Source organism: Dipodomys ordii, unplaced genomic scaffold (genome assembly GCF_000151885.1).
Source record: "Dipodomys ordii isolate 6190 unplaced genomic scaffold, Dord_2.0 Scaffold53, whole genome shotgun sequence".
NCBI lineage: Eukaryota > Metazoa > Chordata > Mammalia > Rodentia > Heteromyidae > Dipodomys > Dipodomys ordii.
Window position 1 is genome coordinate 11,084,674 of NW_012267269.1, and position 23,565 is coordinate 11,108,238.

The window sequence follows — 23,565 nt, forward strand, 5'->3', positions numbered from 1 at the left end:
AATAAAAAATGAATAAAAATAAAAATGTAAGGAATATCTTACAAATTGTGTAGAATTTTAATTTTTAAAGAAGTTATCTTTCCAGCCTGTTAGTAGTAGAGGCACAATATTTGTGGTTTTTTCCAGTTTAATGAATGTATAATCTTGCTTATCATTTAGTTGCCACCTGGAACAGCAAGACCTGGTTCTCGTGGTGGCACTCTAGGGACTGGTGGAGTTTTGTCATCTCAAATCAAAGTTGCTGATCGGCCTGTAACTCAACAAGGTTTGAGTGGAATGAAAACTGGGATGAAAGGTATCTTATTTTATGAAGATGAATGCATTTTGTACAAAATTACTATAGTACCACACTACTAAATGAGAAATACAGCATCTTGTTCTTATTCTTTGCTAAAGTTGTAACAGAATGCATGTGAAAATACATTGTAACTAAAAAGTTATATCTACATATTAGCTATTTTGTTATTCATTTTTCTCATCAAGGAGCTTTGTTATTATATGAAGAAATCTGAAATAATTTGAAGAAAAGCCCAGGATTGAACATTAGATTTCTGGAATTGTATAAAAATATTCTGAATTTTTTATTTCCATTTAAAGATGAAAAAGTTGTCTGTTAAAGATGTTAAAGTGTCTGTATTTATGAGAAGTGAATCAAAATGCTATTTTTTCTGGTGCACGCACCAGTCCTGAGGTTCAAAGTTAGAGCCTGGGTGCTGTCCCTGAGCTTTTGTGGTCAAGGCTAGCACTCTTACCACTTGTACCACAGCTCCACTTGCAGCTTCTTTGGTAATTACTTGGAGTCTCATGGTCTATCCTGCCCTGGCTGGCAGATCTCAGATTCCAGATCTGGAACCACAGCTCCATTTCCAGTTCTTTTTTTTTGGGTGGGGTCCGGTCGTGGGGCCTGAACTCTGGGCCTGGGCGCTGTCCCTCAACTCTTCAGCTCAAGGCTAGCACTCTACCACTTGAGCTATAGCACCACTTCCGGCTTTTTTTTCCTGCTTATGTGGTGCTGAGGAATCGAACCCAGGGCCTCTCATGCATGCAAGTAAGTGCTCTACCATGAGCCACATTCCCAGCCTCCAGTTTTTTTATTTTAAATGTGTTTTGTTGTTTTAACAGTGATGTACAAAAGAGTTACAGATCTCAGATCTCAGCCTCTTGAGTTGCTAGGATGACAGGCATGAGCCACAATGCCTGGCTAATTCAGCATTCTTTATGCAACAATCCTAAGAAAATTAAGATTTCCATTTCAGAAATTGTCCTAGATGTATTGGGATCTTCCTGCAAATTTTGAGAATGTTGGCATATAATCTTTGACTGTGCTTTAGATTTGCTAGTTTAGTTGCATTTTGAAATGAAACACTAACATTCACAAATTTTCTTTTAGGTCCCCAGAGACAAATTTTAGACAAATCTTATTATCTTGGACTTCTTAGGTACGTTAAGTAAACATCTCTCTATGCAGAATCATGAATATGGTACTTACTGTAGTAGTTAGGTATTTTAAGAACTCCTTTATATCCTAACAATTTCTGTTTAACTTGGTGATAATGCAGTATAGATGTACTGTAATAATATAATTAGATTGAAAAAAAATTTTTTGTGCCATTACCAGGACTTGGACGCAAGGCCCACTCTCATTCTTTCTTAATCGTGGTTGGCACTTTCCCATTTGAGCCACACCTCAGGCCCAGCATTTTGCAGGGTAATTGGAGACAGAGTTTTGCAGACTTTTTTCTGCACTATCTGGCTTTGAACTGAGATCTTCCAGGTACAGCTTCCTGAGTAGCTAAGGTTTTTATATGTATGAGAACCGTATTTTGTATTCATCTGTGCTACAACAAAATACCTGAGACTGGTTAACATCATAAAAACTTATTTCTCATAGTTTTGGAGGTTGAGAAACCCTCTGTTGAGGTACTAGAAGGTGAGAATTTGTTTCTTATGGATGGTGTCCTTACAGGACAGAAGAGTTCTACCAAGCTTCCTCTAGCACTAATCCTGTCCACAAGGGCAGAATCTTTATGGCCTAATTATTACTCTTACAGGTTCCACCTGTTAACATTCTTGAATTGGGGAATTCAGTTTCAAAATTAATTTTGAAGGTGACATAAACTGTCAGACCATAACACATTTAAGGTTTACTTAAATAATCCTTTATGCATTTTTGTCAGTACTATTTTTTATCATTGAAACATCTGCTATCCCTAGTAAGAAAAGGAAGATATCTGTGTATTTATTTATGACATCTTAATCAGTACAGAGTTCTGCATAAATATGTATTTCATCATTTGCTGTAAACAGCCCAGTTTTAACTAATTCATAAGCTTTATTGTATGTCTATAAGTGTACCACTGTAAATTAAGACGTTTTTATTGATGGATGCTGATGTCTCACATCTGTAATTCTAACTACTCAAGTGGCTGAGATGTGAGGGAGGATTGTGGTTCAAAGCTGCCCAGGCAGGAAAACCCATGAGACTCTTATCTCCAGGTAACCACCAAAGTGGACAAGTGGAGCTGTAGCTCAAGTGATAGAGTGTAAGTCTTGAGAAGAAAAGCTCAGGGACAGTGTTCAAGCCCTGAGTTCAAGCCCCGTGACTGGCACCAAAAAAAAAAAAAAGTTTATGTTACTCATCTCTCTTTTGCCTGCTCAGATAGATGTTTTCCTAACTTGCCTCATTATCTGTATTGTCTCTCTCTCTTATTTCCATTAAATTTTGTCTTTTTTTGTTGTTTCTTAGTCCTACTTCACTTCAGTGATTAGAGAATCTATGTCACTTTCTCATCAGTAGAGTAGAATAGGGTGGGATATTCCTCATTCTTAGTCAAATAAATCATTGAAACTTTTCTCTTTTAAAAATGAATTTCACAAATCCATTTGTGTCATTGTTAACATTTATGAAATGTATGTTTTGTTTAGCTAGAAAAGGAGTCTTCTGCCTTAGAAGTACTACTGACTTTCTTTTTTTCCCTTCAATTAGAAGTAAAATAAGTGAACTTACAACTGAAATTAATAAACTTCAGAAGGAAATAGAAATGTACAATCAAGAAAATTCAGTATATTTGTCATATGAAAAGAGGTAAGTAATTTTACAGTTAAAATATATATAATCCTTTTTTGTAATTTATCATTAAATAATTATTAACTCAGTACTCAATATTCTGTACATATAATACTGAATTTATAGTTCTTCATAATGTTCATCTCTTTATTTCTAAATGTATTCCATGCTTGCAGGGCAGAGACGTTAGCTGTGGAAATCAAAGAGTTTCAAGGACAACTAGCAGACTACAACATGGTATTTGCTCTTTTTAATATACTTTTAAAATTGTTATTGTAGAGGTCATATACAGAGGGGTTACAGTTACATACAGTCTCACCTCTTTCTTCCTTTTCTACCAATCCGTTATTTTCTTAGAGAATTTCCTTTGAATATTTGTATTTTTTTGCCATTTAAAATACATACTTTAAATACTAAATAATTCATGGATATATAATTACTGTGAAAGATTGACACTATAAAAATATAGATAATAAGATGTCCCTTTTATTTTTCTTGCTGGTCATGGGGCTTGAAATCTGGGCCTGAGCAATATCCCAGAGATTCTTTGTTCTTACCACTTCACTTGCACTTGCACTTCCAGTTTTCTGGTGGTTAATTGGAGATAAGAGTTTCATGGACTTTCCTGCCCAGGCTGGCCTTAAACTACCGTCTTCAAATCTCAGCCTCCTGAGCAGCAAGGATTACAGGTGTGAGACACTGGCACTTGGCAAGATGCCCCTGTTCTTGTCATACTCCTTTCTCTCACCAGAAATACCTTGCCTTAGTAGATTGATGTATATTATTCCATTTTTTTTTCCTGTGGTAGTGGGGGAGTTGTGGGAGAGGGAGGGACTAGGGCTTGAACTCAGGGCCTGGGCACTGTCCCTGAAATTTTTCTGCTCAAGGCCTGAAGCATTAGCTCCACTTCTGCTTTTGGGTGGTTAATCAGGGATAAGAATCTTATGGCTTTTGCTGCTCAGGCTGGCTGAAGATCCCAGCCTCCTGAGTAGCTAAGATTACAGGCATGAGTCATTGGCACCTGACCCATTTTTTAAAAAATATATGGGGCCCACCTGCCTTTTTCTCCAGCAATATTAGATAATTAGCAAAAAATGTATTGAGTACCAACAATTTAATTGCTTTAGAAATATAGTTCTTTCTGTAGAGAGTTGCCATCATGAAATTTAAAAAATTTATGTAGTACAACGATTACTTTCATCCTTATGTTTTATTCATTGCATATATTCTGTCAAAATGGGGAATATAATACAAACATTGTTCCACAAAGCATGCTCCCCATTGTGGACTTTAAAAAGAAATAGTTAAGATGTGGGGGCGCACATCTATTTTCATAGGTCTTAGAGTTTAGTAAGCCAGGAGGTTCATGAGTTGGAGGACAGCATAGGTGAATGAGTGAGGCCTTGTCTTGAAAAACAGAGGAAGAAAGAAAGAGAGAAAGAAAGGAAGGAAGGAAGGAAAGGAAAGAAGGAAGAAAGAGAGAGAGAAAGAGAAGAAATGATTGTCTTGGCACCCCTGACAGCTGCTTCAGTCTTTGTGGTTATGTTGCCTTCATGAAAATAGAGTTAGAACTGGGTGCCAGTGGCTTATACCTATTATTCTAGCTACTCAGGAAGCTGAGATCTGAGGATCATGGTTCCAAGTCATCCCAGGCAGGAGGAGTCTGTGAGACACTTATCTCCAATTAATCACAGAAAAAGCCAGAAATGTTGTGTGGCTGAAGTGGTAGAGTGATAGCCTTGAGCATAAAGGGATAGCACTCAGGCCCAAAATTTAAGCCCCAGGACTGTCAAAAAAGACAAAACAAACAAACAAACAGAAAAGAAAATAGAATTATAACAGTGTCAGCATCTTTTTCCTCCTGCTAGGCACGTTAGGCATTTTAGGCAATAGTGTAATGAAAATGACAAACTATTTGACTATTCATGATTAGGTAAATTATGGTATATCTCCTTAGTAATTTTTATTATACTTATTGAAAGATAAATTAAATAGGTAGGTTTAATTAGGTAGCCGATAAAGAGAACACCACAGGGTATTCAGGCAGGAAGAGAAGTTTATTTTATTGAACTGCTTTCCCGCAGTGCATGATGGAGAAGGGCATGGCTGAAGGGGCACCCTAACCCAGGGCCAGGACTTATCTAGGCCAGGGATGGGAAGAGATGTGGCCAGGTGGGAGAAAGGTGTGGCCACATAGGATCCAGATGTGAGACCACAGGGCCCTCATATGGTCAGATGGGAGGCCTGTGACCAGAGGGGCCCAGGATGTGACCTAGCAGGAGGGGGAAGTGAATACTTCCAGGTTGCCAGTTACCTAGTAATACAGATACTGAGCGGAAACTGAGCCAAGAGACAGGGAGGTGTCTGCACAGGGCCTGCATGGTCTGAGGCAGACATTACACCATCAGTGACATTTTGCTGCATTATACTTCTTAAATGCACTGAGCAACACAAATATTCTTGATTAAATACTGTGTGGAATCTACTATTTAGTGAGATTTCCTAAGAAAATGATGTTCCCTTCTAACTATATTCTTAGGGACTCACTTGCCAGGGCTGGCTTCAAATCACAATCTTCAGATCTCAGCCTTCTGAGTAGCTAGGATTACAGACATGAGCCTCTAGTGCCAGGGAATTGCCTAACTTTTTAAAGTGGGGTTGCTAGTATGCTGTTTGTGTCTTGCCGTACTGATTTTCTTTTTAACTTTTAGGAAAAGAAAGTTGTTTCACACTTTAGTGTAAATATATAAATTTAACATTTCTCTAAGGAAAGTAATACTCTGACAGGTCTTTCTAAAACATACCTTTTGTATATATTTACTTATAAGCTTAGCTATCTTTTCTAAAGCAGGCAAAGCTCTTTAAGATATGATCTGCAAGATAAGGATTCATTCCTTATCACTTTTCCAAACTAAAACTGTAGTGTTACTGGCCAAATGCATAGGTAGCTTTAATTTTTCATATTGTGTTGATCTTAGCCTTATATATTTTCATATCCTAGAAAATAAAAAACTTGGAAATATTAATTCTTAAATTACTACTCATCATTTGGGAGTTTGAATCCCTATATTGTAACTTAGGCAGACCATTAAGGTTAATGAATTTGTTTTCTTTTTTTTGTTTTTAGTTGGTAGATAAACTTAATACCAATACCGAAATGGAAGAAGTAATGAATGATTACAACATGGTAAGAAATATCAATATAAGCAATAGATACATATGAATCATTCTCTAAAACAAAGCAATTATATTTAGAAAGATGTGGTCTTTTGTTTTTTGGGTTCTTTTGGTTTTTTAGTAACAGTATTGGGGCTTAAACTCAAGAGTACTAATTGTTAGCTTTTTTGCGCAAAAGTGAGCCACAGATCCACTTTTGGTTTTTTGTTGGTTGGTTGGAAATATTAGTCTCATGGACTTTTTTTGTAATCATATTTTTATTAATCATAATTGTAATCATAGTAATTTTGTCAGTTGTGGGGATTGAACTATGGGCCTGGGTATTGTCCCTGAGCTCTTCTCCTCAAGGCGAGTGCTCTACCACTTGAGCCACTGCACCACTTCTGTCTTTCTGGTGGTTAATTGGAGATAAGAGTCTCATGGACTTTCCTTCCCAGGATGCCTTTAAACCATGATCCTCAGATCTCAGCCTCCTGAGTAACTAGGGTTATAGGCATGAGTCACAGGCACCCAGCTTATTTATTTATTTTTGCCAGTTCTGGGGCTTGAACTCAGGCCTGGGTACTGCCCCTGAGCTTCTTTTGTTCAAGGCTAGCACTCTATCACTTGAGCCACAGCACTACTTCTGGCTTTTTCTGTTTATGTGGTACTAAGGAATCAAACCTGGGGCTTCATGCATGGTAGGCAAGCACTCTACCATTAAGCCACATTCCCAGCCCCATATTTTTATTCTTTTAAGTGATTTTACAAAGGGGTTATAATTCTCATGGTCTCTGACTGGGCTGGCATTGAATTGTTATTCTCAGATCTCAGCCTTTTGAGTAGCATGGATTACAAGCAAGAGCCACTAGGACCCAGCTTGGAAAGAGTTCAGTAAAAGTCTTGTGAACCTTACAGATAGGAATCACTGATTCTAAATTTTTGCTGTTATTGTTGAGCAACCTTAGTTGCTCTTTTTCTTCCTCTTGATCTCCAAGGTGGATGCTTTAGATCTGTCCATTTAAACTGGTGTTGGACTTAGATATAGCCATCTACATTTACTTGCATATACATTAGTTATCAGTATTTCTGGTTTGATTTTTGCACAAATGGAGGTGATGCACAAATGCTCAGTGGGCATAAACAATACATTTTCATAGGTTTATGACAAAGACAAATATGAATGCATATGCTACCAGATACAATACTGACTTTTGACTGATTAATGAGAATTTGTATTCAATGTTCTTAGATTAATTATTTGGTAGAAAACAGTAGAACATGTTAATATTCACTTACTTTGGTTATAAACATGTAGGTGAGAACATACGACATATAACTATGCAGCTTATAATTTATTTACCTTTCTGTGAAAAAGATAGAATTTATAAATTGACTTAAATTTAGAGCTCTATAACCCAAATAATTTATTACATTATTATTAGTAACTTCACAACTTATAACTTGTATTTTAATGCCAGAAATAAAATATAAGACCTTTTAAAGTATTCTGTTATTCAAGGTAAGTTCAAATTTTAATTTGGATATACATGGATAGAATTGAATAGGTTTAAGAATAAAACTGATGGTTTTGAATTCAGCATATTATAGTCTTTTTTTTCCTTTCTTTTTTTTTTTTCTCGTTCAGGGGTTTGAACTCAGGTCTTGGGTGCCTTCTCTAAGCTTTTTCATTCTCAAGGCTAGTGCTCTACCACTTGATACACTGCTCCACTCTGGCTTTTTGGTGGTTAGTTTGGAGTTTCTTGCCCAGGCTGGCTTTGAACTATGATTCTCAGATCTCATCCTCCTGAGAAGATAAGATTACAGGTGTGAGCCACTGGTACCCCCGCTCAATTTTTTTGAGCACTTGCATTCTTGAAATGCTACTTAAGTAATCTTAATTTACATTGGATCATTGGGAAGAATACTAAAGAACAATGAATATTTTTGGTTTGAGCTTATGCTTGGAAAAGACTACTTGTTAATGAAACAGATACTGTATTTTTTTCTTATTCTCCTTTAGTTCATAATCAGGATAACCTCTACAGAAAAAGTTTGATTCTATGATTACATTTTAAAATCACTAATTTCTTAACTGTTTACTCAGCTTAAAGCTCAAAATGATCGAGAAACACAAAGTATGGATATCATCTTTACTGAAAGACAAGCGTAAGTTCAACCTTTTTAAGTCAGATTCTTAAACTTCAGTAGGTAAACATGAGTAATTTCTTTTATTTTTATTTATTTTTAGAATTTATTTTTAAGCAGTTGTACAAAGGAGAGGTACCATATAAAAGCAGTTTATGAATACAATGCCTTTTGATCAGTGTCACCCCCTTCAACATTCTCACCCCCCTTTAACCCACCCCTTTCTTTACTTTTCTTAGTTTTGTGGTATATACAATGAATTCTTTTTTTTCTTAATATATATTTTTATTGTAAAGATACTGTACAGAGGGGTTATAGTTACTATAATGAATTCTTGACTACATTTCCCCCTTCCCTTCTTTATTTGTCTTCCCCTCTGAGCCATTTATTTCTTTGTAAAATTTTTTAACTTTTTCTCCTATTGCCTTTTAAAATTTAAAATAGATGTTTACAATGGAAATTTTATTGTTAATGTATGTTTTCTTAATTATCTCTAAATGGCTAAATTGTATACAGATAAAATGACCAAATTATATACATATGTTCTGTTCCAGCAACTTAATAATCTAAGATAAATAAAGATGTCTTCAGATATACCATTTATGATTTTAACTCAAACTAATTTGAGGTATAATATTTTAGTTCCATTTAGTCCATGAAAGACACATTATTAGCAGGCTATTTACATTACCTTATTTGCATTAATAGTTATATTAGTAATCTGTTTCATATCTGTAAATAATGTATGTTTTGTATATAACCTGCCTAAAAATAGTAAATGCCAACTAGTTTAGACTGTGTTCATAAATGTTCTGATAATTAGCTTATTTTCAAAATTAAAACTGGATGTTGTGAACTATGTCTGTAATCCCAGCACTTTGGAGAAAGAAAGGTTCTGGAGTTCAAGGTCAACCTGAACTATACCATGAATTTGAAGCTAGCCAGAGCTACACAGAGAAATTGTAACCAGGGAGAGAGGGAATGCCTCAGGCTGCCATACACAATTCTAAAACTCCAGTGGTTACTGCCATCAAGATAATGTTCTCCTATCCTGGTGGAGCTCACTCTATATCAAGGTTAAACCTGGAAGGGCAGAGAACATCAAATAAGAAGAGCAAAGATCACCAAATATTCTTGTGTACACACTCAGGCAGCCTCTGCACAGTGCCTATCCATTTGAGGAGGACCACCTAGCAACCATACCTAATTGGATAAACCTCCAGGCCCCAACATCTTCCAAGCTAGCACAGCTTGTCTTAAGGGAACTGCCCACTTCACCCCTTAAGAGTAATTCTGCTTTGCTAACAGTCATTCTCTACTATAAAATAAATTAACAATAAAAAATAGAGACAAACTGGCTTTAGAAACATAAGTGAATATGTATTATAAACATGAGCCAATTCTGTTTCACAGACTATATGGTATATCAGCTTAAACATAATTTTAATATATTTATATATAGTACTAACTGAGGTGAAGGTCTACTAGCTGTAGTTTTGTTACATTAAAAATCTCCATGTCTAAACTATGAGCAGACTGATAGTACTTTTCAAACTTCAAACAATGAAAGACATTATTTTTGTTCACATAGTTCATGGGTATCTATGTATTTGTCTTCAATAAACCCATCATCATCTATGGCAAATGAATGTAATTGTTCAAATATTACTATGGTGTCATCAGAGTTTATATGTGGTATCTGTGAAGGAGAATTTGTATTTGCACTAAAGCCGTCTTCACAGGTTTCCACTTCATGCTCTTCTAGGCGATGATGATTGTAACTAAGCAGAAACTTGTACCAGACTGGGCATTTGACAGCAAGTAAGATGAGGAGGGAAGTCACCAGGACAGTGACAACGACACCAACAAGGAAAGCCCAGCTTTTTCCAAGCGGTTCATGTTCTTAAGTGGAAGAGAGAGATTCTGTTAAATTCACAGAAGTAGAACAATCACAATTCCCAGTCCTGTTAACTGTCCAGTGCTGATATTAGAACATAAACTATAGCTTTACTTAGACAGATGTGACTAACACACTATATAAAACATATTTGATAGTGTGATAAAAGAATACCTTTTTCTCAAATGGTAGAGTGCCAGACTTGAGCATAAAAAAGCTAAGGCTAGGGCTGGGAAGTTGGCTCAGTGGTAGAGTGCTTACCTCACATGCATGAGGCCCTGGGTTCGGTTCCTCAGCACCATACAAGCAGAAGAAAGCTGGAAGTGGTACTGTGGCTCAAGTGGTAGGGTGCTAGCCTTGAGCTGAAGAGCTGAGGGACAGTGTCCAGGCCCAGAGTTCAGCCCCCACAAACAACAACAACAACAAAAAAAGCTAAGGCTAAAGGACAGTACCAGGCCCTGAGTTCAAGCCTCAGTACTGGTTTGTGCATGTGCGCGAGTGCGCGCCCGCACACACACACACGCAAGAATTATGTCTTGGCCCGGTATGGTGGTACTGCCTTTAAAGTTAGCAAGACCCATCTTTGTGTGTATGCATACGTGTGTGTGTGTGTGTGTGTGTGTGTGTGTGTGTATGTGTGTGTGTCTATATGTAGGTCCTTGGGCTAGACTTGAACACAGGGCCTGGGCACTGTCCATGCACTGTTTTGCTGAAGGCTAATGTTCTACCACTTGAGCAACAGCTTTACTTCTGACTTTTTGGTGAATAATTGGAGATAAGGGTTTCATGGACTTTCCTGCCCAGGCTGACTTCAAAGTGAGCTCAGATCGCAGTCTTCTGATTACCTAGGATTCTAGGCATGAGCCATCAGCACCTGGCTAGGAATTGTTCTTACTTGTTTATAGATATTCACAAAGGGGAAATAGACAGTCAGGTTTATGTAGTATGATACCTCTAGCAATATTAACATTCAAAGCCAATACATTACCTGGATTTCTTGTTGCATTGTTTAAATAACTATTAAAAGTTGAATTGTTAAAGGACTGAAAATGAATGTAAAGATCTTCACTTGTAGCTGAAATCAGTTTTGAGTGGCATTCAGGTGTAAATGGCACTGTTTTGATGTTGTAACTCTTCAGGTTGTCTGGATAGGTACACATAGTGAGGTTCTCATAGTCTAGTAAACAAGAGGAATAAGTTAATATTTATAGAGAATTAGAATGTTTTACAATAGCTTTATTTAGAAGGTTTGCTCTGTCTAAGGTCATTAATAATGAGAAACCCTTGATGTGTTTGCATGGCAACAGAATGAAGGAAGATGCACATTCTTGCTAAATTATTTTATAAATACAGCTGAAATGCAGTATCTATTACCGTTGTGTTAGTAAAGGTTTTATTATTAAGACTTCAAGTAAGTGAATCTGAAGCAGAATATGATCTGTCATTAACAAAATAAGGCACTTGTCACCTACTCTGACAAGATACCCTGAAAATATACAGGAAGTAGTTATAAGAAAAGAAGTCTTTTTTGACTATAGCCTCAATACCTGAAATGACATTGAAATTTCTTTTATTCTGGGATGGGGAAAGAAGAACATCTGTTTGGTATTATTTTTTAATGTTTTTTTTTCCTTTTCATGTTTCTGTGTAACCAAAATAATTTCCTAATGGTTGTGAAGGGTTTTGTTTCTTTGTGTCGGTCGTGGGGCTTGAACTCTGGGCTTGGGTGCTGTCCCTCAGCTCTTCAGCTCAAGGCTAGCACTCTACCGCTTAGCCACAGTGCTGCCTCCGTTTTCTGGTGGTTTATTGGAGGTGAGTCTCATAGACTTTTCTGCCCATGCTGGCTTTGAACCACAGTCCTCAGATATCAGCCTCCTGAGTAACTAAGATTATAGGTATGAGCCACTGGCGCCCAGCTTTTTATGTGTGTGTGTGTGTGTGTGTGTGTGTGTGTGTGCCAGTATTGGAGCTTGAACTCAAGGCTGGACATTGCCCCTTAGCTTTTGTGCTCAAGGCTGGTGCTCTACCACTCATCCAGCTACAGTTTCAGCTGTACTTCCAGCTTTTGATTGGTTAATAAGAGATAAGAGTCTCATGAGCTCTCTTGCCTGGGCTGGCTTTAAACAAAGTTCCTTAGGCTTCAGTTTTCTCAGTAGCTAGGATTATAGCCTTGTGCCAGAAGTGGTATTGTGACTCAAGTGGTATAGTGCTACCCTTGAGCAAAAAGAAGCTCAGGGACAGCACCCAGGCCTAGCAAAAATAAAATAAAGAACATGACATGAGAGATTTTCATGGAGTAAAACACCAAAAACAAATCACATTTTGGTTTTAATGAACTTAAAATGTGGTAGCTTACCTAGTATTACATTTGATGTGTTCAACCAGTTCTGTAAATTGAATAGTCTACAAGTGCAGTTCCATGGATTTCTGTACAAAATTATTAATTCCAGATGAAATAGTTGTGGTCTATCAAAGTAGTTCATCAGATTGTCTTGCAGATTGAGAACTTTCAGGTTGCTTAAAGGCACAAACACTTCTGGGTTCAGTTGTAATATTTTGTTTTGGCACAGATATAACTCTTTTAGCTTACTTAAGCCCATAAATGCATCCTTTTGAATTACATTGATGGAATTTCTACAGATATGTAAGATTTGTAGGCTGGACAGATTAATAAAACTATTATTATGTAAGATACTGATACTGTTCTGATTCAAGTAGAGCTCAATAAGTAAAAAGTACATCTCTAGCACTTTGATGTCTGTTAAGTTCAGAGTAATTTGGTTATAACTGAGGTCAAGTATACTAACATTATTACTGATATCTGCTGGAATCAAAGTGTAATTCTTTTCAGTGAAGTTATACTTGACTTCCTAAAAAAGAAAAAAATTAGAAATGCAGTGATCAGGAAAAATATTAACAGAATTTCTCAAATTTTTATCTAAGCACATAGGTATTAGAAATCATTTGGGAAAAAAAATCTCATCTTTTAGTATTACAGTGTGAAAAGGGTAGTGCACAGATTTTCTTTCCATTGGGGTGAAATTCTGATACTATTAAGCACAGAGACTTCACTGTATTATATACATGTCCTCCAATAGCTATTATGTAATAATTAGCAAAATACTATTGATGTTTCTTATTTAATTTAATTTTATTTCATTTTTTGTTGTTGGTAGAGCCTGAACTCTGGGTCTGGGTGCTGTCACTCAGCTCTTCAGCTCAAGGCTAGTGCTCTACCACTTGAGCCATAGCACTATTTCCAGCTTTTTCTGTTTATGTGGTGCTGAGGAATCAGACCCAGGGCCTCATGCAATGCAAAGCAAGCACTCTACCAGTGAGCCACCTTCCCAGCCCCAGTGTTTCTTATTTACATACAGAACTATGAAATAAATAATAATTTTGTGAATGTAGTCATCTCAATATTCAGGAGGCAGTGAGAGAAGTTTCCAAGTTCAAGATCAGCCTGGGCTTCAGAATTGAGACCTATCTCAAAAAAAAATGTAAAATGCCAACATTTATGGAAAAAATTAATTTAAAATAATAAGGTGGTTGAGAACTAACATAATACCTAGGCCTATTAAATAATTTAAAAATAACACCTTATAAAAACTCTGTTGTAGGGGCTGGGAAGGTGGCTCAGTGGTAGAGCGCTTGCCTTGCAAGCCAGAGGCCCTGGGTTCGATTCCTCAGCACCACATAAGCAAAAAGAAAAAAGCCAGAAGTGGCGCTGTGGCTCAAGTGGTAGAGCGCTAGCCTTGAGCTGAAGAGCTGAGGGACAGCGCCCAGGCCCAGAGTTCAGGCCCCACAACCGGACCAAAAAAAACAAAAAAACCCCAAAAAAACAAAAAAAAACTCTGTTGTATTAATATTAGTAATCCAGAAGGGTAATGGGTTTTTTTCTTTTCTTTTTTTTCTGTGCTGTTACTGAGCTGGTTTGCTCAATGCTAGAGTTTTACCATTTGAGCCACAGTTCAACTTCTGGCTTTTTTCGGCTGTTAATTTGAGATTCGAATCTCACAGTCTTTACTATGACTTTCCTGAGCTGGCTTCAAATAGCTATCCTCAGATTTCAGCCTCCTAAGCAGCTAGAATTATAGGCATGAGCCACAGGGTCTGGCTTTTTAAAAAATATTCAAATAATCGTACAAAGGAGTTGTCATTCAACAAGGCAGTTTATGAATACACTGCATCTTGACCAATGCCATCCCTTTCAGTATTCTCACCCATCTCTCCCAGCCCATCCCTTCCCTCACTTTTCTTAATTTTGTAGGATATACATTGAATTCTTAACTTCATTCAAGTAATTTGGGATGTTTGGTGTTTTTAAAGGAAATATTTACTGATATCAGAAATTGAGCCATGATTCAGTGTAATGTACCACACAAAGTGACGTGCTTTGTTGATGTAGATATGAATTCAAAGAAATCATTCTTGTCATGGCTATCTCTGCAGTTGAAATAATAAAAAGAATAGTTATGTACCCAAACAATTTCTCTCCTAAATAAATGAATTTCTAAAAAGTTTCAATCCTAATAGCAACTCTTATTATTGTTGTTTTGTTGTTATTTTGAAACAGGGTCTTACCATGTACTTCAGACTGGTCTAAAACAGGTGCTTCTCTGCCTCCGTCTTTTATTTTTTTTTGTCAGTTATGGGGCCTGAACTCTGGGCCTGGGCGCTGTCCCTCAGCTCTTCTGCTTGAGGCTAGAGCTCTACCACTTGAGCTACAGTGCAACTTCCGGCTTTTTCTGCTTATGTGGTGCTGAGGAATCGAACTCAGGGCTTCATGCATGCAAGGCAAGCACTCTACCACTGAGCCACCTTCCCAGTCTTTTAAGTTCTGTATTACAGAAGTGCATTTCCTGTATTTTAAATGTTCTTATGTCTTGTTCTTTAAATATTGTTCTTATGTCTTGGAACTAATCTCTGAACTTCTACTGAAAACTCACACATTTCTTCAATCAGGTCTCTTTTGTTGTTCTTGTTAAGAACTATTGGAGTTAGAACTCAGGTCCTTAGGCTTGCTAGGCCAGCACTACTGCTTGAACCACACCTTTAGCCTTTTTGGGTTTTTTTGATTGTTCAGATTTATCCCACATGGCCCTCTAGACCAAAATTCTCTTACTTATATCTTCCCAGAAGTTGGGATAACAGAATTTAAAGAACTCAGTAAAATTTGTATTTGGTTCAAAGAGTACAAATTTGAATATACTCAGGTAAGTAAAAACTAAATTTACATGGGTGGGCTTTATGACTCTGTAAATCCCTGCTACTCTAGAGGAAGAAACCAGATTGGTTCCTCGCCAGCGGATGAAAAAATTAGCCAGACCCTATTTCAGAAAGCAAGCCAACACGGGGTCACATACCGATGTTACCAGCTATTCAGCAGACTTAGGTAGGAGGATGGATTTGAGGCCACCTGAGACAAAATTAGTGAAAAACACTATCCAAAATATTGAAAGCCAAAAAGACAGGGATGTATGGTTTAAGTGGTGGATCCTTGTGGGGCCATAGGTTCAATTTCCACTAAGGAGGGAGGGATTTTATATATATAATATATAGCTCAGTTTCTTAGGGTTTCTGTTTTTTGTTTTGTTTTGTTTTTCAGCTATTTGCCTTTAGATATTTTGCTATATTTGCTTTTGAAAACGTTTTTACCAAATACAAAAAGTTCTTACTACTTATAAAAACTTACTGTTTTAGAAGTCTGGCTTTTGTCAGATAATAGTACAGAGATGGGCCAAAACAAGATCATCATGTATCTGATTTTCATAATGCAGGCCTGAAAGAAAAGAGAATATTTTCATCTAAATAGGCAGCTTGAACCTTAAAAGCTATTGAAGACATTCTAATTTCCTTTTCCCCTTTCAAATCTATTTTTTCTAAGAATAAATTAAATGTGAAATAAGCATGTTGTCTTTCACCATCTGCAATCTGATCTTTTTGTTGTTGTTGTTGGTCATGGAGCCTGAACTCTGGGCCTGAGCGCTGTCCCTCAGCTCTTCAGCTCAAGGCTAGCTCTCTACCACTTGAGCTGCAGCATACTTCTGGCTTTTTCTGCTTATGTGGTGCTGAGGAACCGAACCCAGGGCCTCATGCATGCAAGGCAAGCACTCTACCACTGAGCCACCTTTCCCAGCTCCTGCAATCTGATCTTAAACTAGAAAGCCCAGGTGGAAAAATGAGACATGCAAGGGAACCTTTTTTTCTGCTAAGGACCATTTGGATAATTAGAACCTTGTCCATGGCCCATATAAATCATCAAACTGGCACATAGCCCAGAGCAATAGGATGATAGCATACATTTCTGTTCTATCATGGACCAAATGATGAGACAGGAGGTTCCACACCCCTATTAGGGGATCTCATTAGCTCTAGGTCAAATAAAGGGCACACACTAAAGCAATTGAAGTGGATATACTTTTTTTTGGGGGGGGGTCCAGTTGTGGGCCTGAACTCTGGGCCTGGTCGCTGTCCCTCAGCTCTTCAGCTCAAGGCTAGCACTCTACCACTTGAGCCACAGTGCCACTTCAGCTTTTTTCTTTTTGCTTTTATGTGGTGCTGGGGAATTGAACGCAGGGCCTTAAGCATGCAAGGCAAGCGCTCCTTCCCAGCCTTGGATATACTTTTTAAACACACGCACACACACACACCATCCATGAAAACCTATATATATTTTTTTTTTGTTGTTGTTGTTGTTGGTGGTGGTCCTGGGGCTTAAACTCTGGACCTGGGCACTGTCCCTGCGCTCTTCAGCTCAAGGTGAGTGCTCTACCTCTTGAGCCACAGCACCACTTCTGGTTTTCTAGTGGTTTTTATTGGAGATCAGAGTGTCACAGACTTTTCTGCCCGGGCTGGCTTTTTGAACCATGAGCCTCATTAGATCTCAGCCTTCTGAGTAGCTAGGATTACAGGCATGAGCCACCTGTGCCCGGATGTGTGTGTGTGTGTGTGTGTGTGTGTGTGTGTGTATGAGCGTGTGTGTGTGTGTAAGTATATGTTTATATTTTTAGTTTTAGCTTTTGGCTGTTGACATTCATTAGCATATACTTGTGGAAGACGAAAATCTACAAATCTTCAGCTATCTTTCAAACGCTTTCTACCTTAATTTCTAATAGCATCTAAAACACTCACTTCCTAACAGTTCACTTACTGTTTGGTTATCAAAGCTATTGGTTATTGAACCATGTAGCAGTATGCAGTATTTTGGTATTTTTCCCTCTAAATTAATAGGCCTGTTTTTATTTTTGCTTTGTGTGTGTGTGCCAGTCCTGAGACTTGATCTCAGGGTCTGGGTAACTGTCCTGAAGCTTTTGTGCTTTACCTTTGAGCACAGCTTCATTTCTGGCTTATTTGTAGTTTCTTGGAGATAAAGAGTCTCATAGACTTACCCAAAACACAATCCCCTGATCTCAGCCTCCTGTGTAGCTAGCTAGGAGCCACAGTGCCCAACTGTGGCCTGGTTTTTTATGTGCTTAGTTTTCAGGGTTTCCCCCCGCCCCCTACTATGTTTTTCTCTGCTTTCTGGACATATCCTCATCTTTGTCTTCAAACTCTCCTATTCAAGTTTTCTATTTCTTTCCATTTTTAATTCTAAGACCTTTTTTTTGCTCACTTAGTGTTTTTTTCTGTAGTAAGTTACTACTTGAGTTTTCTATTATCTATTACACTATTATAATCTACTATAATAGCTATTGCATGATATTGTTTATTTAATTTATTTTTTTGTCAGTCATGGGTCTTTAACTCTGATCCTGGGCACTGCCCCTGAGCTCTTCAGCTCAAGGTGAGCACTCTACCACTTGAGCCACAGCACCACTTCTGGTTTTCTGGTGGTTAATTGGAGATAAGAGCTCACATATTTTCCTGCCCAGGCTGGCTTTGACCCATGATCCTCAGATCTCAGCCACTGAGTAGCTAGGATTACAGGCATGAACCATGGGCACCTGGCTGATATTATTTTTTTGTTTTTTTGTTTTGTTGGGTCCAGTCGTGGAGCCTGAACTCTGGGCCTGGGCGCTGTCCCTCAGCTCTTCAGCTCAAGGCTAGCACTCTACCACTTGAGCCACAGCACCACTTCTGGCTTTTTTCTTTTTGCTTATGTGGTGCTGAAGAATCGAACCCAGGGCCTCATGAATGCAAGGCAAGCACTCTACCACTGAGCCACCTTCCCAGCCCCCGATATTATTTTTTATATGTAGTTTTTGTTGTCCTTTTCCTCCCTTGACTAGCCTTTGTGTTCTCAGGTTTGTTGGAGGCTTTCTTTACATTTCTACTTATACTTGGTTTTGGGCTTATGCAGAAGAGCAGAAAACTAAAAGCTTCACTGGAAACTTTGTTTAGGTCTTCTTTACTTGACCTTACTGTAGAGTGAACTTGCTAGACTGTTTTGGTGGGTTTATTCTTAAATGTCATTATATGTGAAACTTTTCTCTTGGGTTGGTTAAATTCCATAAAATGGCTTTTCTACTACCTGGATAGACAAGGCCAATAGTCTTCATTATAAACTGAGTGGTCAAAAAATGTGTTTATATTTAATATTTAGTGCAGAAAAAAATTGCACTAATCTCACATAGGGGAGGAACATAATCCGACTAGGCAGAACCAGGAAAGAATTATCACCTTTTTTTCTTCCTCTACTTCCACAGTATTTGGTAAGGCCAATTTTTGGACCATTCAAGAGTCTCTGAAATGTAAATCAGTTGGCTCTTAGGTTTTTCAGCTGCTGACTTCGGAAAATATTGCTTTTCTGGTTAGTTTCCATTCATATATCAATTTTATAGTTTCTAAGTTTCATTGCTGCTAACCCCTGAGCCCTTGTAAGTTTATACTCCTTTTTATCTTTTGTTCTCATTTAGTTCTCAGGGTTTGAGCCAAAGTCATAGTTAATAGGTACATTAAAAATGCCTTTTAAAAAAGATATTGCCATTTATTGGAGCACACTCCTCTTTGTGAATAGTTAGATTTGATTTAATGATTTTATTCATAACTTTGATGTTTTATCATTCTCTTTCTTTTTTTTTTTCCAGTCTTGGGACTTGAACTCAGGGCCTGGGCACTGTCCCCGAGCTTCTTTTGCTAAAGGCTAGCACTCTACCACTTGAGCCACAGTACCACTTCCAGCTTTTTCTGTGTATGTGGTACTGAGGAATTGAACCCGGGGTTTCATGCATACAAGGCAAGCACTCTACCACTAAGCCACATTCAAAGCCTTATCATTCTCTTTCTACCTCTGTTTTCTCAATATCAACATCAGAGACTATCCATAAACAAGTCTCTACAAAAGGAATAGCCTGTCATCTTTAGAACCACATTATAGCATTTATTATAATTAATAAGTATTTTCTAAAGAAAGTTTATTCCAACTGAACAGGAACCAGAAAAACTAATCAGTGAAGATTGTTTTCAAATTACAGAAGTCTACTGCCTCCTTAGTAGCTAGAATTATTATTTCAGTATTATTCTATTGTATTTCCTCATGGTATTCATATGTTGATCTGTTTAGCCTTATTATACTTTTACTTTCTCTTTCCATAGTTAAACCACATTTGTGAGAGAAAGCTGCTCTGCTTCCTGGATTTTGTGCAGCTTTTGAATATAGAACATTTAGAATCTGGTATAGAGCCAGACCTGAGGTCAGGCTGTCATTTATTCTAGACCATTGTCCAGAAAAGGGAATGCTTAAGTTCTTTACAATGTTCTGAGTTCTTTACAACCCAGGTTGTTTACCTGTGTTTAATGACCTTTGGAAATGGTTGAACAACTTGTTCAGTGACTTATTTTAATGTTTCTCAGCATGTGGTGACGTTCTTACATCTGTGGTGGGATACACAAGTGAGTGAGCATTGGTAAATAGGGAGTACTTTTTCAGACATATATAGGATAGGATGGCTAAAAGAAATATGAAAAATAGTCGGATTTAAATGAAGATTAACTAGAAGCAGATGAGGAAAGAAATAAAGGCAAGATAATGGCTGTTAGCCTACGTAGAAATGGAGACAGAAGATAATCTTATATTTATTATCTATTATATTTGTTTTTTGCAATGTACTAAAAGAAATAAAATAAGAATTAGAAAAGAATATTTTTTGCCTTCTGTTTGATAAATCTTAGAGTTAAAAGGAGCACATATGAACTCAATGGTCTGTTAAAGAAATCATTGAATAATTGTAAAGCATTACTATCTCTAAACCTCTGAGATATACTCTTTGGTCCCCACTATTCACATTTTTTCACATATTTGTGTGTCTTTTAATAGAAAAATGATTGAGAGAAGGAATGAATGTTGGCCATTACAACATTGAGTAAATCTCTAGGCAAAAGCACCTGTTAGCATTATTGGCCATCTTATAGAAATCATTGACAAGAGTAGCAAGTAGTAAATGATGAAGAAATTGACATTTCCTTCAACTGGAAAAAATTGATTTTAAAAGGAAATCAGGTTTTTTTTCTCTTTTCTTTTTCCCACAATTTGAAATTTATATTGAAATGATATTTGAGTTTTAATTTGTGGTTACTTAGAAACAAATAAAAATAGAGAACAAATTGAATATCAGTTTCTTTATAATCATTTTATAAAATCAGATCCTTTTTACATAACCTATGATGTATATTATAGGACAAAAAAGCTTTACACACAAAAACAATGTTAAATACTGTGAATACTGTGAATATATTATATATATATATGTAAAATTTTGTTAAGTACATTCTATATCTAGTTTTTCCCCTTCAACATTTTAGATAATTATGCCAGAATTCAGTATGTTTGGAGCATATGTGTATTTCAAAATAAAAAGTTCTTACACATTTTGTGGGCTAGGTGAAACATTCTGTTCCAAAGAAAAGAAGTTATTTTGTGTTCCATTTTAACTCTGGAAAATATCCTCTGGAAATTTCCCACATATATATTGTTTCTGAGATTTCTATGAAAAATAGAATCACATTTTCTCCTTTTTTTAATCACTTTTAAAGACAAATATTTTTGTACACTTAATTAACTTAAATATCTTTTTAAATTTGACGACAAGACGACCTGTAAATATATCAGATCTTACCTTTTGCATTTGTAACACAGGTTTACTAATGAAATTTATTCTGTTCCTTCTTCGCCATTCGAAAAAAGTTTATCATATGATTGCATTTCACTTTGTTCTAACCTTTGTCCCCAGTGACCAAATGATTAAAAAAAAGCTGAGCTTCCTTAGCAAAAGATTGACTAGAATAGTTTCTTAAAGTCATCTCTGACTTTTGTAGTGTAAGAAGGTGGTTTGTTTATTTAGGCTCCTTAATTACTATGCAGAAACATTAAAATATTAAGAATTTTACTTTGTGACTTAAATTGTGTAATATTATTGTATACTTTTGTTTCTAAAGTATTTTTTGTAGTCACAAAGGTATTTGTGCTTAGAAAGATTCAAATTGAAAAGATACCATTAAGTTTTGTATTCCATTTCCTTTCAGCTTTGTTGTTTGCTTGTTTTATGACACCTTCCTTGGTTGTTTTACTGCCAAGTTATAACAGGAGCAAAGTATTAAAAGATTTGACAGTTGCCCATTATATGGTCTCAGAAAATCAGTTACCTTTCTGTACTGTCATTTCCTCTCTGTAAAATAGAATACATTACATTAGTTAACATCCAACTCTACTCAACAGTAGTAGGAAGAAGTGTTGGTTGTACATAATCATGAGACTGAGAATGAAGCAGTTCCAAAAGGTTAACTCTTCTAGGCAGCCTCTACTGTCAATCTACAAAACAGATCAGAATTAATAGTTAACATCCAACTATACTCTACAGTAGTAGGAAGAAACAGTGTTGGTAGTGCATAATCATGAGACTGAGAATGAAGTAGTTCCAAAAGATTAACTCTTCTAGGCAGGCTCTACTGTCAATCTACAAAACAGATCAGAATTAATAGTTTCTGATTAAAAGTTCTGTATATGGCCAACTACGGTGATACATGCCGGTCATCTCAGCTACTTAGAAGGCATAGATGGGAATAATTATGATTTGAGACAAGGAAGTCATTACCTACTAAGACCCCATCTTTACAAACAAACTGAACAAGTTATTTTTTCCTCTCAGCTATTAGAAGTCATAAATAGGAAGATCACAGTCCAGGCCAGCCTGGGCAAAAGCATGAAACCTTATCCAAGAAATAATTAAAGCAGGGGGCTGGGAAGGTGGCTCAGTGGTAGAGCACTTGTCTTGCATGCATGAGGCCCTGGGTTCGATTCCTCAGCACCACATAAGCAGAAAAAAAAAAGCTGGAAGTGGCACTGTGGCTCAAGTGGTAGAGCACTAGTGTTGAGCTGAAGAGCTGAGGGACAGCGCCCAGGCCTAGAGTTCAGGCCCCATGACTGGACCAAAAAAAAAGAAAGAAAGCAGGCGAGGAGTATGGCTCAAATGGTGAATTACTATTACCTAGCAAATAAAAGGCCCTCAGTTCCAACTACATTACCAAACAAACAAAAATTCTGTGAGCTCAAATATCCATGTAAATTGTAGCAGCATAAACATGTTTGTTATACTGTCCTATTCAAAGCATAAAGGAAGACATCACTGCCTGTACCAATAGTGAAGAAAAATTAAATTGAAATTCTGGTTGTCTGTTTTATCAGGTCCATCTTTTATTTGGTTATTATGAGATAAAGTTTGTAGGAGAATTTCTGAATCTAGATTATGTTTGTTAGGGGTAAAAGTATATAGATGGTGTGAGTATATGTAGAGCCACTGAGTTTAGCTGTAAAAGTTGATACCTATGAGTGAGAGATAGGAAGGTGTGATAGGTTATTCAGATTTTGAAACCCAATAAGAAATTTATGATCTTGAGATTGAAAATGTATGTTAAATCAAGTTTTCTAAAAGTAAAACAATTATTTGCATGAAAAGGTGGCAACTTATCTCTCTCTCTTTTTTTTTTTTTTAGAAATTCTCTATTGTTGGCTTTGCATAGAAAATAAGGGACACATCACTGATATTTCTTATTATGTAATATAGTTATTTCTTTTAATAAATTTTACTATTAGTGCTTAACAGTGATACTTTTTGGGAAATTAATGTATTTTAATGTCAAAATATGACAATAATTTGTTATTGTAATTAAATCATTAGATAAAAGAATTTAAGTATAACATTATTCATCAAAAGCTATCATTTCTTGAAAAAAACTAAAGTTGTGCTATAGATCTGCCTACCCCAGTTTAGTCAAAAATGCTTTTATGATTTACATGGCAGATTTCTTTTTTTTTCTTTTTTTTTTGGGGGGGGGTCTGGTCATAGGGCCTGAACTCTGG

At 36.7% G+C, this 23,565-nt stretch overlaps 2 protein-coding genes across 3 annotated transcripts in view; one reads left to right on the plus strand and one right to left on the minus strand.

Moving 5' to 3' along the window:
* Ift74 (intraflagellar transport 74) overlaps window positions 1–23,565 on the plus strand; it is a 65,709-nt gene that overhangs the window by 6,216 nt on the left and 35,928 nt on the right. Inside the window, exons 3-8 of the mRNA XM_013020774.1 lie at window positions 160–295; window positions 1,391–1,439; window positions 2,987–3,085; window positions 3,244–3,304; window positions 6,195–6,254; window positions 8,331–8,392. Of these exons, the coding sequence (XP_012876228.1) occupies window positions 160–295; window positions 1,391–1,439; window positions 2,987–3,085; window positions 3,244–3,304; window positions 6,195–6,254; window positions 8,331–8,392 (467 nt within the window). The remainder of the gene's footprint in view (window positions 1–159; window positions 296–1,390; window positions 1,440–2,986; window positions 3,086–3,243; window positions 3,305–6,194; window positions 6,255–8,330; window positions 8,393–23,565) is intronic.
* On the minus strand, window positions 8,786–21,410 carry Lrrc19 (leucine rich repeat containing 19). 2 transcript variants are annotated; one of them, XM_013020826.1, is made up of 5 exons: window positions 21,326–21,410; window positions 15,964–16,050; window positions 12,625–13,138; window positions 11,257–11,445; window positions 8,786–10,273 (listed from the first exon to the last, which is right to left on the minus strand). In XM_013020826.1, the coding sequence occupies exons 1-5, from the start codon at window positions 21,332–21,334 to the stop codon at window positions 9,945–9,947; spliced, it is 1,128 nt and encodes a 375-aa protein (XP_012876280.1). In that variant the 5' UTR covers window positions 21,335–21,410; the 3' UTR covers window positions 8,786–9,944. The 2 variants fall into 2 exon arrangements, with proteins under 2 accessions (XP_012876280.1, XP_012876281.1); XM_013020827.1 differs by lacking the exon at window positions 15,964–16,050 and having other exon boundaries at window positions 21,326–21,408.

Coding starts and splice junctions, on each gene's coding strand:
- Lrrc19 (XM_013020826.1), bottom strand. Junction 13,139..15,963: donor AAAGCCAGACTTCTAAAACA/GTAAGTTTTTAT, acceptor TTTCTTTTTTAG/GAAGTCAAGTATAACTTCAC. Junction 11,446..12,624: donor CACATCAAATGTAATACTAG/GTAAGCTACCAC, acceptor CTTGTTTACTAG/ACTATGAGAACCTCACTATG.